The 12,282-nt window shown below is 50.8% G+C and overlaps 1 protein-coding gene across 1 annotated transcript; it reads left to right on the forward strand.

The window, feature by feature from the left end:
* Positions 1 to 2,647: 2,647 nt before the first annotated feature.
* On the forward strand, positions 2,648 to 3,901 carry PRLHR (prolactin releasing hormone receptor). Its single transcript, XM_028121716.1, has one exon. It carries the CDS (start codon positions 2,648 to 2,650, stop codon positions 3,758 to 3,760), a length of 1,113 nt encoding a protein of 370 aa, XP_027977517.1. The 3' UTR covers positions 3,761 to 3,901.
* The last annotated feature ends 8,381 nt before the right edge of the window (positions 3,902 to 12,282 follow it).

A 12,282-nucleotide genomic window follows, 5' to 3' on the forward strand; every position in this document is an offset into this window, starting at 1 on the left:
TGGACAGGAATGGTGAGAACATGTTAGCAGCCAGTTTGGCTTAAACATCTATCTATCATCTATCTATCTATCTATCTATCTATCTATCTATCTATCTATCATCTATCTGTATCAGGAACTTGGCAAATGACCAACCCTCTTGTCTGGAAGGTGCCCTGATGGTGAACTTCCAAATACTGACCTTTGCATGCAAATATTGAGAAGGTTGTCTTTTTATTATTTTTAGTATTATGTATTAGTGATATCGACCAGAATGATGGCTCTAGTTATGGGGGCATAACTACATCCCAAATCCTTTTTCACCTTCATTAGCACAATTTCCTCTGCTTAAGATATTTGGAAGCAAAAGAGTGCCTCTGCTCTTGGGTGCATATAACCCTGTGGGTGAACATGATGGGAAACATTACAGGTAAAGGATTAGACAGGCCCAGATTGTATTTCATTCTGATGTTTTTTCTCCATATCATATTGGCTTTAGCGGTATTGATTATAACTCAGGGAGTGTGTGGGTTTAGAATAGACACAGTTGCATCAAATTGATTGCTTTTCTTCCGATGTTGACTTTTCCTCCTGTATGAGTGAATCACTTGAATTTGCAGGGTGGACTAATTTTACTTCTTTCCAGCCTAAGTGGGCTATCTGCAGCTAGAGGACAAAGGACAAGAGCTTACCAGAGAGGGGACAATGAGGGGATGAGATAGTTTCAAAGGAGGGAGGTTACAAAACCTCCTTCCTTGATCCCCTCCCCCACGGTGGTCCAGGTTAATATGCATTTCAGTGACAACTTAATGCTACTGGGGGTTTTATGTAATTTTTAAGCTTCTCAAATGTTTGTTACTTTTGTTATCCTTATGGAAATCCTACAATCACTAGTATTATTTTTAATCCTAAAATGAGGTAAGGAGGCCTGGGTGTGTTTATGTAGGAGGAAGATGGTAGGGTCCCAGTCCTGGAACTTGCCTACTGTCCTGGAAGAGTCAGGCAGATAAACGATAGGTCATGGTGGCTGAGAAAGAAAGATCAGGGGCTCCTGGGTGGCTCAGTCAGTTAAGTGTCTGCCTTCAGCTCAGATCATGATCCCAGAGTCCTGGGATGAGCCCCCAGTTGGGCTCCCTGCTCAGCGGGGAGCCTGCTTCTCTCTCTGTCCCTTTCTCCCACTTGCACGTGGGCGCGCGCTCTCTCTCTCTCCAATAAATAAGTAAAATCTTAAAAAAAAAAAAAAAGAGCGACAAGGGTGAGTAGGGGAGTACTGGGGGCCAGGTATTGAAGTGTGCCTGTGTAGGGTAACTGGCATGAGGGCAGTATTTTCTGACTTAGGAAGGTAAGACAGCGTCGTCACTGGCACTAAGTGCGGTGACCCACAGCAGGAGCACCCTCCTCTGACCCCATAGGGACCCCTGCTTATTTTCCTTCACTCCACCCTACTGCTCTCGAGTCGGCAGCCCCCAGCCCAGAAAACAGGCGGTGAGGCAGCTGTTTGAACCAGGCCAGGTCCCTTCTCTGAAAGCTTCGGACCCAGAGAGGGGCGGGAACTCCTTAATTGTCCTCCCCTGGGACCCACGCGCCGCACCGGGTGTGTGTGTGTGTGTGTGTGTGTGTGTGTGTGTGTGTGTGTGTGCGCGCGCGCGCGCCGCGGGAGCTGTCCGCTCTTCTGAACTCTGTTACTGGCTGGATTCGTGGCTCTCCAGGCACGCGGCAGCCTGGGTGAAGGGCTCAGGGGGTCCCGAGAAGGGCGAGGGCCTGAAGGTCTGCGGCGAGCTCCAGACTTTCAATTTTAAATCCCTGCCAGAACCTCCTATCCACTCCAGCCCAGACCCTAAGCAGGGTCCAGCTCTTAAGGACGGGTCGCTCAGCTCTCCCTCACACCCCGTGGTGTAGCTCCAATCCCTCACTCCACTGCTTACCCTGCTCCGGGTCATCCTGAGAGCCTAGCGCTTGACGACGCTCCTCGCTCCTCATCCGCCGCTCCCTCCTCCGGAGCAGGACTTTCCCAAGGCGCAACGAGCTCCCGCATCGAGATTTTCCCTCGTCCCTCTGACCCAGGTTTGTCTGACCCTCCTCCCTTTTCTGTTTCCATCGTCTTCACACTGTCCTTCTACCTAGTTGTCTAAGCACCGACTCTGGTGGTGCGCGCTCCGCCCCCATCTTTCCATACAAGGGAGCGCTGGAGTGGGGGCGGGGCGGAGGGGAGGCGCTCCCAGTCCCTCTCAAAAACTGCGAGCCCACTGGGAACTCCTGAATCTGTTGAGCTCCCGCGGGGAAGCGAGAAGCCTGCGCCGCCGTCGTGGGCTGAGGACCGCTAGAGGACAGCCGGGATTCGGCCCCTCATTGCCCGGAGCGTTTTCCCGCCCGCCAAGCCCTACTCACCAGGTAGGACCATGCTTCTGGGTCTGACCTGCGTGGACTGCCAAGGCTCTACATTGAATAGGAGACGTTTAAATAACCTGTGCACACGTAATCTCCCATAGATTTATTTTTACATAGGGGGGGATGACAGCACTTCTGATTGTTGTTGTTATTTATTTTGGCCAGTTATTCTAAAGGGAGTATTTGGGTAATTGAGGTGGGGGGGGAGGCAAGATTGGTGTAGGAGGGTTGAATGGACAGTGGGAAGTGACAGGCTTTGATTCTCTTTGGACAGGTGGCCATGGCCTCACTGGCGACTCAGGGCCCCCCAGTCCCTGACTTATTTTCTGGGTTGCCACCGGCGGCCTCAACTCCTGCCAACCAGAGCACGGAGGCCTCGGCGGTCAATGGGTCGGCGGCTGACCCAGGCGCTCAGGCCGTCACGCCTTTCCAAAGCCTGCAGCTGGTGCATCGGCTGAAGGGGCTGATCGTGCTGCTCTACAGCATCGTGGTGGTTGTCGGGCTGGTGGGCAACTGCCTGCTGGTGCTGGTGATTGCGCGGGTGCGTCGGCTGCACAACGTGACCAACTTCCTCATCGGCAACCTGGCCTTGTCCGACGTGCTCATGTGCACCGCCTGCGTGCCGCTTACGCTGGCCTACGCTTTCGAGCCACGCGGCTGGGTGTTCGGCGGCGGCCTGTGCCACCTGGTCTTCTTCCTGCAGCCTGTCACCGTCTACGTGTCGGTGTTCACTCTCACCACCATCGCGGTGGACCGCTACGTCGTGCTAGTGCATCCGCTGCGCCGGCGCATCTCCCTGCGCCTCAGCGCCTACGCAGTGCTGGCCATCTGGGCGCTGTCCGCGGTGCTGGCGCTGCCGGCCGCCGTGCACACGTACCACGTCGAGCTCAAGCCGCACGGTGTGCGCCTCTGCGAGGAATTCTGGGGGTCTCAGGAGCGCCAGCGTCAGCTCTATGCTTGGGGGCTGCTGCTCGTCACCTACCTGCTCCCCCTGCTGGTCATCCTCCTGTCTTACGTCCGGGTGTCGGTGAAGCTGCGGAACCGCGTGGTGCCGGGCTGCTTGACCCAGAGCCAGGCCGACTGGGACCGTGCGCGGCGCCGCCGCACCTTCTGCCTGCTGGTGGTGGTCGTAGTGGTGTTTGCCGTCTGCTGGCTGCCGCTGCACGTCTTCAACCTGCTGCGGGACCTCGACCCGCACGCCATAGACCCCTACGCCTTCGGGTTAGTGCAGCTGCTCTGCCACTGGCTCGCCATGAGCTCGGCATGCTACAACCCTTTCATTTACGCCTGGCTGCACGACAACTTTCGTGAGGAGCTGCGCAAGCTCTTGCTTGCCTGGCCCCGCAAGATCGCGCCGCACGGCCAGACCGTGACAGTCAGCGTGGTCATCTGATGCCACCGCGCCAGGGCTTGGCTGGGGAGCTCCACGTCCACTCGTCTCGAGGGTGCCCACCTGGGGCCGGACTGGAGCGCTTATTCCCAGCACCAGGGCTAATCCAATACGTGGCAAAACTTCCAGCTTAGCCCTCTTGTCCAGCTGCCTTGCCTTGTCCTTGTGTCTATGTAAAATGTGAAGTGGGTTTTGGTGGGAGTCTTGTGCTTTGCTTGGAAGAGGCCAGGGAGAGGGGAGAGGATTTATTATTTCCTCTTTACGCCCGTGAATGCCAAACAAAGCTCTTTCTCCTGGTTCACGACAGTAATTCAGAGCCGTGGCTGTCTTCCTTGCTTTCCCTTCTGCTTGCTCAATGGTGAGTTGAAGGAACAATGGGGGTGAGATTTAAAATGGCTGCGCTGGGGCTGGTGAAGCTTTTCGGGTTGCCTTTTAAAAAGGACTCAACTGAGCTGTCATACCTGATACTGATGAGTCGATCTGAATCCATTAATTCCTAGGATTCCAGGGAAATATGTATTACAAATCTGTATCTGGGATTTCAGCATTTCCTGAATAAGACCTTTCCACACCAAAAGGGTTTTACTTTGAAATTCACTTGAATTTATAGCACAAAACCACTCAGGAGCCACCTTGCAAAAGGTCTTGCTATTGTTTCCCCCCTCCTTATTCCCTAACTTCTATTTGAAAATGATAAGATGAATTAGTCAATGAAGGGGTAGATATATAGGGATAAAGAAGGAAAGGTCCAAATCACTTAAGGGGGCATGTAACTGTGCACGGGACAGACATCTCTGTGTGTTGTGTGTTTGTGTATACACACCCAGTGTTTGCCACAGGGCAGGTACACAGATATTTGGCTTTCTGAATATTCAATGTGAACCATGTTCCAAAGCATTCTCTTGCATTCTCTAATTGCTCAGTAGCGACAGTTCAACAGCTGTCATCTGACTGCTCAGCACCTGCTCGGTGGTGACACGCTTGGAACACAACCCAGAATGCAAGGACTGGGAGAAGTTTACTTAAGGCTGGAACCAAAAAATAAACTCCCACCCAACTGCAATCAAACATTTCATTCCTTCCAGGCTTAAGGGGTCAGATGAAGACTGTTGGGCCATGATACCAGGCTGATAATCCTCACCTTCACCTCCTGAGAATTTTGTATATGAGGACAAGTGCCCTGGGACAAGGGTTTTCACACTGATGTGGGAGTAGTGACTGGACAATGAGGGTGAGAGTCTTGGGAAGTGATGCACGATATGCACCTGTCAGATCAGCCCCTGAGCATATAGGGCATGAGCTAGTGCAGCAACTGCAAGTCTGTTATCATCTGTAAGACTCCAGTACCACCCTAGCTCACTATACAGTAGAATTAACTTCTCTCCTTATCTTACTCTCTAAAATGAGCTCATTCACTCATGAAAGTGTGCCCGGAAAGGAAGGGAAAGAGGGGAAAGACTTGGGGATGACAAGAATTAAGTCCTATTACTCCAATGCCAGCAGCCACTGATGGGAGAGTAAGTATTCCTGGTTGGGCTAGTTAGCAATATGTATCTTTAGTAGTTATATAGCCAGACTGTTTGCAGCATGGGGGAGGGCAGGAAAAGCCTGGCTTGGGAGAAAGAAAAAAGCAGGTTAACTTGGGAGATGCAAGTTACCTTTGGCAATGGCACAAATCACTAACTTTCAGCTTCATCTGTGGATGTGGAGAACAAAGCTTATGCTCTAATAAATGTAGCCCACCAACAGCATTATGTGACTCCCCCGTTCCAAACGAGCGCATCCCCCAGGCATCCCAGAGGCTGACTCCTGTGCTTCCAGCAGCTCTATTACTTGGGAGGCTCAAGGCCAGACAGACATTTCATGTTTCCTCAGAGCATTCTTTTGATGGGAATGTGTGGAGAATGGAGGCGATTGGGGAAAGGCTGGGATTAGTTGGGGGGAAGGATCTGATTAATTGTGGTTTCAGTTTTGGAAGGCTTAAGTCACTGGTTCTCAGCTCTGGCTGCTCCTAGAATCAGTTGGAGAGCTTTCAAGAAACATCAGTGCCTAGGTCCTATCCCCAGAGGGTCCAACTGATTTGAGATGGGACCCGGGCCTCAGCATTTTTCATAGCACTTTGGGTGACTTTAATATGCATCCAAGGTTAAGCCCCTTAAGAATTATCCTCTAATGAATCTCAGCAACATCTGAATGAAGCTTTGTTTATACCTGCCAAAGGTATTATGAATTTGGAGTTGAATTCTGTCAGGGTGTTACATGCTACACTTGGGGAATAATATTCTTTTAGTCTTCAGACGAGTATTCATGAATCACACAGAGGCAAATCCGTATAATCAAAATATATAGGTATTCATTCAACAGTTTTCTTACAAATCTCCTATGTGTAAGGCAGTGCATGAGTCCAATCAGTTTTTTTTTCAACTTTAGATTCATTTGCAGTATAAAGTTATACACCATGAATTATTCCAAATCCTGGTTTCCAGGGTGTTAAAAAAATTGAAGTGTTCTCTGATGAGCTTGATTGAAATCTACATCAACTGTGAGAAGAAAGTGTCCTCATTAATTACTAGAAAAGCCACCCGCTGTTTCTAGCCTACAACTTAAGTTAAAAATTTTAACATTTACATGGACTTTATGGAGAGCCTAAAGAGGCTGGAGAATTATGCTGTGTTTATAAACATCTTTATGAATGATCCAAATTGCCCCCTGAACAGCAACTAATTAATTCTTATCCTATCTCAAATCTATCTGGGACTAGTTTGACTGTAAAACAAATGAACTTTAAAAAAAATCTCTCAGAAGTGAGTCCTATAGAAATCCACATAGCGCTGAGGTAGAAAATTTATTTAATGTAATTTATTTTAGTTAATACCAAGCATCCAGTCCTCCTCCTGCAAAGGAGTCATACAAACCTTAAAGCTGGGAACGGAGCCAGCCGGGTACTTGGCAACAGCCCATTCCGAGGCTGACAGGAGGTTCTGTAATCCTCTTTGCAAGCATTGTCACTGGGTCTCACTTTTGGCAGCCAATCAATAGATTTATCTCAGTAAATCAGCCAGGGAGTGTTTCAATATGTGTTGGCAACAGTTACCTGGAAATAGCAACTGTGAGAGATGCTAAGGTAACAATATTCCAATTGATGTAACCTTCCTGCATTTTTGTTCTTGTGGATTTTCTGCCTGCTCTTTTATTGGGGGTGCTCAGTTCCAGGTTTATTTTCTCAGGTGGGCTACTTAACCGTCTCGGTCCTGTGGCTTGCATTTATGAACATTTAGTAGTCTTGCAAGTGCGAGGCATGGAGCTGACATCAAGGGGACCCAGGAAAGAGCGTAGCTAGATCTGAGAGTGAACCCAGGGTCCATCCCCCACAGGCGAGAGGTCAGGAGCACTTTTGTTTTACCAGGTAGATCTTCAATGGAGTTCCCTCCATGCCTTGATGTCTTTGTTATATGTGTAAGATGCGTGTGTTACTGACTCACGGTATGAAGCTCTTCAGGCTGGGGCTTGCACTGTTTGCTGCCTTTTGGGTGCTCAATAAATATTAAATCAGTAGTACCAGCTCAAGTTACATACCTAGTGTAAACTACATAACCTTGGGATGGCCAGGGTCAAAGCAAAAATAAATCGTATCAAGGATAACATGCTACTCAATCTGGATTTGTCATTTCTAGCTAATTCCAGATATGAACTGCTCATTTGGGGTCTTCTATGACCCCCTGGCTCCAACCTCAGTAATGACAGCATTTCAGTACATGGTACCAAGCTCTGTGCTTTCCAAAATTGCATGTGCCTAAATTGACAGGTCCATCAAAAGGAGAGTAGAGAATTTCATCCTTAGTTTCTATATTCATCCTTAATCTGGATCATTATTTAAAGGCTAGCATTTTATTACTTGTTTCCACCTATCACTTGGGAAATTTAAAAACATCCAACACATGGGTCTATAAACCAAATTTGATCATCTAGATTCCAAAATGTTCATGACAGTGTCACAAAGAGGATTTTCTGACACTTACAAAATAAGATTTAAAAATACATTTATGGACACCTTCCCAGGGATCCACCTATTTTGCAAAGTGAGATAAGCTACATACAGATGTTGGGCATGTAAAGTATTCCTTTGGATGAACGAGAGTTGTAACCTTGATATGTTAAAAGACTGTGCATTCTCCATCACTCTTTGGAAATAGAAAGCTTTATTTTGAAAATTGAGTGTGCATACTCATTCTTTTCTGCTTTCCAACTCAATTCCTCTTCGTTTCCCACTGATTTCTCTATTTCTGGCCCTTTTCTGCTATTTTCTCATATTATCTATAATATACGTCCGATCTAAAGCTCCCTCCTCCCCAGTGGGAAGTGGTGGGATTCAAGCATCCACCTTCTTGTGGGTTCGTATAAGGTGAATCATGTTGGAGAGATACTCTGGCTAGTTCTGTTGCAGAGGCAGGCTTCATCAGATCAGTGGAGGGCTGCTGCCCATTGCATTTCCTGCCCACTGTGGGGTCTTGAAGCTCACACAATTGATCGTTTCCCAGACAAGCTGCACGCAGAGGTGGACAACAGGAGTTTGCATGGGATCTCCAGCTGGGCCCTTAATGTGCTAAATCTCAGAGAGAGCTCTTAAGGGGGGGCCTAACAACAAAAGGTCAAATGTGTTTCATTTTGATGTTTGGGGCTGGAACGAGAAAACCAGAGCCAGAAAAAGCAAAGGACAATCTCCCCTTTTAAGTATTCCTTGCCTCCCTCTCTCAGTCTCAAAGAATCCTCTTCTTGACTTGCTGACAACTAAATCCCACAGTCCCAGAACTCATCTCCTCCTTCCGGAGTGACATCTAATGATGAATGGAAAGCTACTCTCTTCTCCCCCACCATACACGCTCAGTATTGCCAAGTAATGGAAAAAAAAAAATCCTTTGAGCTGGAAAAATTAAATAAAAACTCCAGGTCTCAGCTCTGGGTTAGAAGTCAGGTGCTGGGCTTCTTCTCTAACCCAGAACACCACAATCACCCCTGGGTCTTCATCCTAGGAGCATGGCCCAGCCACCTGAGTAGGGGCTCAGTGCTGAAGCATAACATACCCTGGGGCAGTCAGATGGGTGCCCTGGCCCTGCGGGGTGTGGGGTCACTATGTGGGGCAAATCCTTCCGAGGCCACTGCCCATCGTGCGGCAGATACTGGGAAGCGCACTGACCTCGTTATCACGGAAAAGAGCCAAGGGCAAGCACAGGTGGAAAGCTAGAGCACTGGTAGGTGCCTTCAATGGCCATAATGGTTTCTTTAAAACAAGCCTTTATTCCCCTTTCCTTCCTACCCCAGTCGCCTCCAGCAAAGCCCCTTTCCTTTCTGTGGTAAAATTGCAGAGCTTGGGCTGTTTTCACAACACTGTTACATTCTGAGAGATGGATGTCTTCTGAGGCCTATTGTGAGACTAATAATAAGCTATCTCCACACGCAGCTGAGCCAAAGCCTCAAGACCTGGCTAGAACCCAGGTCCTTCTGCCTGACCTAACCGACCTCACCGTGGGGAATTGGCTCCATCAGGGCACCCAAGGGCCTGTCGTCTGGCACATGAGGCCTGCGGCAAAGGAGGTGTTCAACTTCCGGTGGTGGAGGAGGATCGCCGGCCTAGAGGATAGTCTCGTGGGGACCCAGGAGTTCTGGTGGGGCTTGCCGGCTAACCAGCGTGTCCATCGCCGGCACCAGTACCTCCCACTGGCGCCAGGGTGGGTTGGCCCCCAGGGACCAGCTGAGTGTCCATGGCCTGGCTGCTGGGGTCATTCTCCCCGCCAAGGGCAGAGGGTGTCTCCCACCACAGGAATGTGCTTTCAAAGGCTCAGAGGGAGTCACCAGCAACCCCCTCTGCGTCCACCTCCGCAGCAGCACGCAGTCCCTGCACCATATGATTAACTTCTGGCCCTCTGTCCTGGGCTCCTGTGCCGCTGGCCTTGGCCTCGGCCCCCGAATTCCAGCACTGAGTGCACGGCGCCTTCCTGTGCTACCTCGTGGTCCTCTTGCAGACAAGCGACCACGCTGTGTCTGTGTTTGGGCTTACTGTCCTCGCCGAGCATCTCTCCACATGCGGTCGTGGCTGTTCCGCCGCCGAGCCAGGCGCTGGCGGCGCTGGAGGGGCTGCACTCGAGGGGCTGCACGCCTCTGTTGCAGACTTCGTTGTGGCCAACAGCGCCGGACCGACACCAAGGGCTTGCCGTGGTCGACGCTGTGGTGGCCTCCCTGTCGCCTCCGACGGTGCCGCGGTCCTCCCAGCCCCTCTGCGAGCACAGACGGGCCCAACCACCGCGCGCCCGCAGGCGGAGGGAGGGCTCCCTGCTACTGCTTGTCCAGGCAGCCTGCGTGTTGCCGCCGCTCCCAGCGCTTGAGCGTCTTTCACCTGCTCCAGAGACTGGGCCTGAGCCTCATCCCCGGTGCTCAGTGTCCTGCAACGGCTCTGCGCCGGGGAACCGCCCGCACCTGCGCCCACTCCATGCCCTCCAGTTCTCGCCCAACTCCGGGGCTTGCCTTCGGTCTCCATCCTCTGCCTCTCACTCTACTCCCAGAACCGAGGGGAGGCTAAGGCCATGCCCTGTATCTCGGGCCCCCTCCCTTGCTCTTTCCCGGCTCCAGCCCCTGGGCACTGCGGCTGTGCCCCGCCAGGAGGTGGACGCCTAGGGATGCGGGCGCCGCGGGGCAGGCGGTGGTCTAGGCACCCGGGCGCTACAGCGCGACTGCTGCCACCTGCCGGGTGAGGCGCATTCAAGGTTCTTGGAGAGATTCTGGCATTGGTGGCGGGGCTTGGAGAGGATGCACTCAGGCAGTCCTTGGGGGAGCTTCTCTTGCCCTGGGCAGCTGCCCGGCCCTGGCGTGGAGAAGCCATACTTTGGGGCTCCTCTTCATGGCAGGTTCTGTCGCCCTATTCTAAGTGATCCGGAGTTTCTCAGGTGTCCCTTGATCACTGTGGAGACAACGTCTGACTTCCGAGGAAGGAATCTGCAGTTTCCGTGTTGTTGAGCCCTTGCCTGTGCGGCAAGCGGGCGGGGATCCAGCGGCCTCCATGGTGAGTGGTTGTGTGTGTGCGCTTGCGGGGTGCTGCCTGGAGAGCGCTGCCCGCTCCACCCCCCCCGCCCCCCCCGCCTCTGACATGGTTGTGTCACCTGATTGTCTATTTCCTGTGCATTATCTCCAAGTGGGAAGTAACACAAAACTGCTTTTATTGTGTATGTGCTGGGGACTCCAGAGATCCCATCCTGCTAGTGGAAATGGTGGGAAGGGGTGGGAGGCAAAGAGGCAAGGAAACGGATTCGCAGGTCCAGAGGAGGAGTCAGACCTTGGGGGGCCTCTCCCAGTGGCTCTCCTGCAGCAATGTGTTTGGCTGTTTTTCCTGAGGGAACCAAGTGGCAGCGCCCAGCAAGGTCTTCATGTTGGGAGTGGAGGTTCCTGCAACCTGGTCAGAACACACTTCGTGTTTTCCTTGAAGATGTGGGGTCAGCAGGTGGAACGAAGCTAGCCCAGGAGAAAAACAAAAATCACCTGTTGACCCACTGCTCCACGAAATTGTTGATCTAAAGCTAGGCTTCTTGCTGAATAAGGAAACTCCAGCATCGAGATTATTTTTTAAGTCACAAAAACAACAAATCTTTTACTTTAAAAAAGAATAGGTGAAAATTTCCCTTTCACCTCTCCTGGGGAAGTTGTTAATAGTTCATGCTTTTCTTTCCAGACTCTATCAGGAGCACACATATATGAAGTTTATATTTTACAAAAATGGGATTAAACTGTACATAATGTTTTATAATTTACTCTTCTTAAAGTTATATTAACGATGGCCTTCTATGTTGAGACATAGGGATGGCCCTCATTCTAGGCTGGCTGACTGAAGAGGAGTTGGTGGTCTGAATGTACCACTATTTAGCCATTTTTCAGCCAGTGAGTGGCATTGGTTGAAGAGACAATTTTGGGACTTAGAAGGGCTCCCAGAGCTCTGCAAGAAATGCAGAGCAGTTTGAATTCGTTGTAATCACAGAGACTAGGATGCTGCCCCTTGGTGGATGGGGGCAGGGTGAGGGGATGATTCTTTGTGGAGCCTTCCCACTGATACCATCTGAGTGGGTTGTGGGAACCTTGGCTCCCAACACAAAGGCCTTGCCCGTTTCTCCTTGGCTGTTTCCAGATCCTGCTCAGCACCTGATCATGGCTGGTGCCACCCCAGCTGTTCCCCTGCAAACAATAGCTGGTGTTTAAAATGACACACTGACAACCCAGGGTTGGGAGGTGTGGTGAATCCCAGGAGTTGGGAGGTGAATCCCTCTTGTGTGTTGAATTCACAAAGGTCAAAGACCCATGGGGAGTAAAGTGCTTCACCTTTTTTGACCACAGGTGTTTCAGCCAGGTCCCATCCCAACACAGTTGAGGAGGGTTTATTGATAAAGGGTCTGTTTACAAAGGCGAGGGTGTATGTAAGTATGAGGATTGAGCAGTAACCGGTAGCTAGTAGAAGCAGAGGAGCTGTTACCATCCCTGATTTCAGG

Source organism: Eumetopias jubatus, unplaced genomic scaffold, assembly GCF_037043125.1.
Source record: "Eumetopias jubatus isolate StellerSeaLion01/CBP00866 unplaced genomic scaffold, mEumJub1_p1.0 scaffold_17, whole genome shotgun sequence".
NCBI lineage: Eukaryota > Metazoa > Chordata > Mammalia > Carnivora > Otariidae > Eumetopias > Eumetopias jubatus.

Coding starts and splice junctions, on each gene's coding strand:
- PRLHR (XM_028121716.1), top strand. CDS start 2,648: ATGGCCTCACTGGCGACTCAGGGCCCCCCAGTCCCTGACTTATTTTCT.